This window comes from Coregonus clupeaformis, unplaced genomic scaffold (assembly GCF_020615455.1).
Source record: "Coregonus clupeaformis isolate EN_2021a unplaced genomic scaffold, ASM2061545v1 scaf1542, whole genome shotgun sequence".
In the NCBI taxonomy this organism is placed as follows: Eukaryota; Metazoa; Chordata; class Actinopteri; order Salmoniformes; family Salmonidae; genus Coregonus; species Coregonus clupeaformis.
Genome location: NW_025534996.1, coordinates 75,334 through 77,500, shown reverse-complemented (window position 1 = coordinate 77,500; position 2,167 = coordinate 75,334). Strand labels below are relative to the sequence as shown.

The 2,167-nt window shown below is 54.3% G+C and overlaps 1 protein-coding gene across 1 annotated transcript in view; it reads left to right on the top strand.

Moving 5' to 3' along the window:
* The window catches only part of LOC121557563 (F-box/LRR-repeat protein 18), a 19,981-nt gene extending 18,399 nt beyond the window's left edge, over positions 1–1,582 (top strand). Inside the window, exons 8-9 of the mRNA XM_045218397.1 lie at positions 70–73; positions 1,005–1,582. Coding sequence (XP_045074332.1) covers positions 70–73; positions 1,005–1,296 — 296 coding nt within the window. The 3' untranslated portion in view covers positions 1,297–1,582. The remainder of the gene's footprint in view (positions 1–69; positions 74–1,004) is intronic.
* Positions 1,583–2,167: the final 585 nt, after the last annotated feature.

The following is a 2,167-nucleotide window of genomic DNA, read 5'->3' as shown; positions in this document are numbered from 1 at the left end:
AAGTCTGTCTCTGTCTGTCGGATCGGTGAGTCTGTCTGTGTGTCGGATCGGTGGGTCTGTCTCTGTCAGATCGGTGAGTCTGTATGTGTATCGGATTGGTGAGTCTGTCTCTGTCGGATCGGTGAGTCTGTCTGTCTGTGTGTCGGATCGGTGGGTCTGTCTGTCGGATCGGTGGGTTTCTCTGTCTGATCGGTGAGTCTGTGTGTCGGATCGGTGGGTCTGTCTCTGTCTGATCGGTGAGTCTGTCTCTCTGTCTGTCGGATCGGTGAGTCTATCGGATCGGTGAGTCTGTGTGTCGGATCGGTGGATCTGTCTCTGTCGGATCGGTGGGTTTCTCTGTCGGATCAGTGAGTCTGTCTCTGTCTGATCGGTGAGTCTGTCTCTGTCTGATCGGTGAGTCTGTCTCTGTCTGATCGGTGAGTCTGTCTCTGTCTGATCGGTGAGTCTGTCTCTGTCTGATCGGTGAGTCTGTCTCTGTCTGATCGGTGAGTCTGTCTCTGTCTGATCGGTGAGTCTGTCTCTGTCTGATCGGTGAGTCTGTCTCTGTCTGATCGGTGAGTCTGTCTCTGTCTGATCGGTGAGTCTGTCTCTGTCTGATCGGTGAGTCTGTCTCAGTCTGATCGGTGAGTCTGTCTCTGTCTGATCGGTGGGTCTGTCTCTGTCGGATCGGTGGGTCTGTCTCTGTCGGATCGGTGGGTCTGTCTCTCTGTCTGTCGGATCGGTGAGTCTGTTTGTCTCTGTCGGATCAATGGGTCTGTCTGTCGGACCGGTGAGTCTGTCTGTCTGTGTGTCGGATCGGTGGGTCTGTCTCTGTCGGATCGGTGAGTCTGTATGTGTGTCGGATTGGTGAGTCTGTCTGTGTGTCGGATCGGTGGGTCTGTCTCTGTCGGATCGGTGAGTCTGTATGTGTGTCGGATCGGTGAGTCTGTCTCTGTCGGATCGGTGAGTCTGTCGGTCAAGTTATAATGATATTTCTATATAATGAAACCCTGCCCTTCCTCTAGTTTCTCTGTGGAGCGTCCGGCCCTCAGTGTGGTCATCTACCCACTGCTCCATGAAGACCTTCCATTGGTCATCAGAGACATGCCCCTCCCACTGCTCGATCAACTGACCCTCTTCCAGAGCCGCGTTGCCCAGGCCCCGCCCTCATCACAATGGCGACGCCAGAGTGTGAAGAGGCAACGAGCCAATCAAAGCTCCTCAGACCTCATCACCATGGTGATGCCAGAGGGTGAAGAGGCATCTAGCCAATCAGAGCACCTAAGACCTCATCACCATGGTGACGCCAGAGAGTGAAGAGGCATCTGGCCAATCAGAGCTCCTCAGACTAGAGGTCTTCACGGGTCCATAAAAGTTAGACCCGTTCCGAAATGGACCTGGGGCCCGGACCCAAAATGCATAAATTATTTTGTTTAAGATAGAGACCCGATCCGAACGGACCCGAGGATAACTAGACCCGTTCTATATAGACCTGGTCGGATCCAGACCTGATCCAAGAGCGAGAAGAAGCAGAAAATTATTTTTTAACCTCCTTTATTAAATCAGAGCTGATAAAATGTGAGAGGAGGGAGAGAGAGGGAGAGAGAGGTGGGGAGGAGCTGTACTGGGAGCTAGTGACACAGGGAGGGAGAGAGAGGTGTCTCTAACAGGTGGGGAGGAGCTGTACTGGGAGCTAGTGACACAGGGAGGGAGAGAGAGGTGTCTCTAACAGGTGGGGGAGGAGCTGTACTGGGAGCTAGTGACACAGGGAGGGAGAGAGAGGTGTCTCTAACAGGTGGGGGAGGAGCTGTACTTGGGAGCTAGTGACACAGGGAGGGAGAGAGAGGTGTCTCTAACAGGTGGGGGAGGAGCTGTACTGGGAGCTAGTGACACAGGGAGGGAGAGAGAGGTGTCTCTAACAGGTGGGGAGGAGCTGTACTGGGAGCTAGTGACACAGGGAGGGAGAGAGAGGTGTCTCTAACAGGTGGGGAGGAGCTGTACTGGGAGCTAGTGACACAGGGAGGGAGAGAGAGGTGTCTCTAACAGGTGGGGAGGAGCTGTACTGGGAGCTAGTGACACAGGGAGGAGAGAGAGGTGTCTCTAACAGGTGGGGAGGAGCTGTACTGGGAGCTAGTGACACAGGGAGGGAGAGAGAGGTGTCTCTAACAGGTGGGGAGGAGCTGTACTG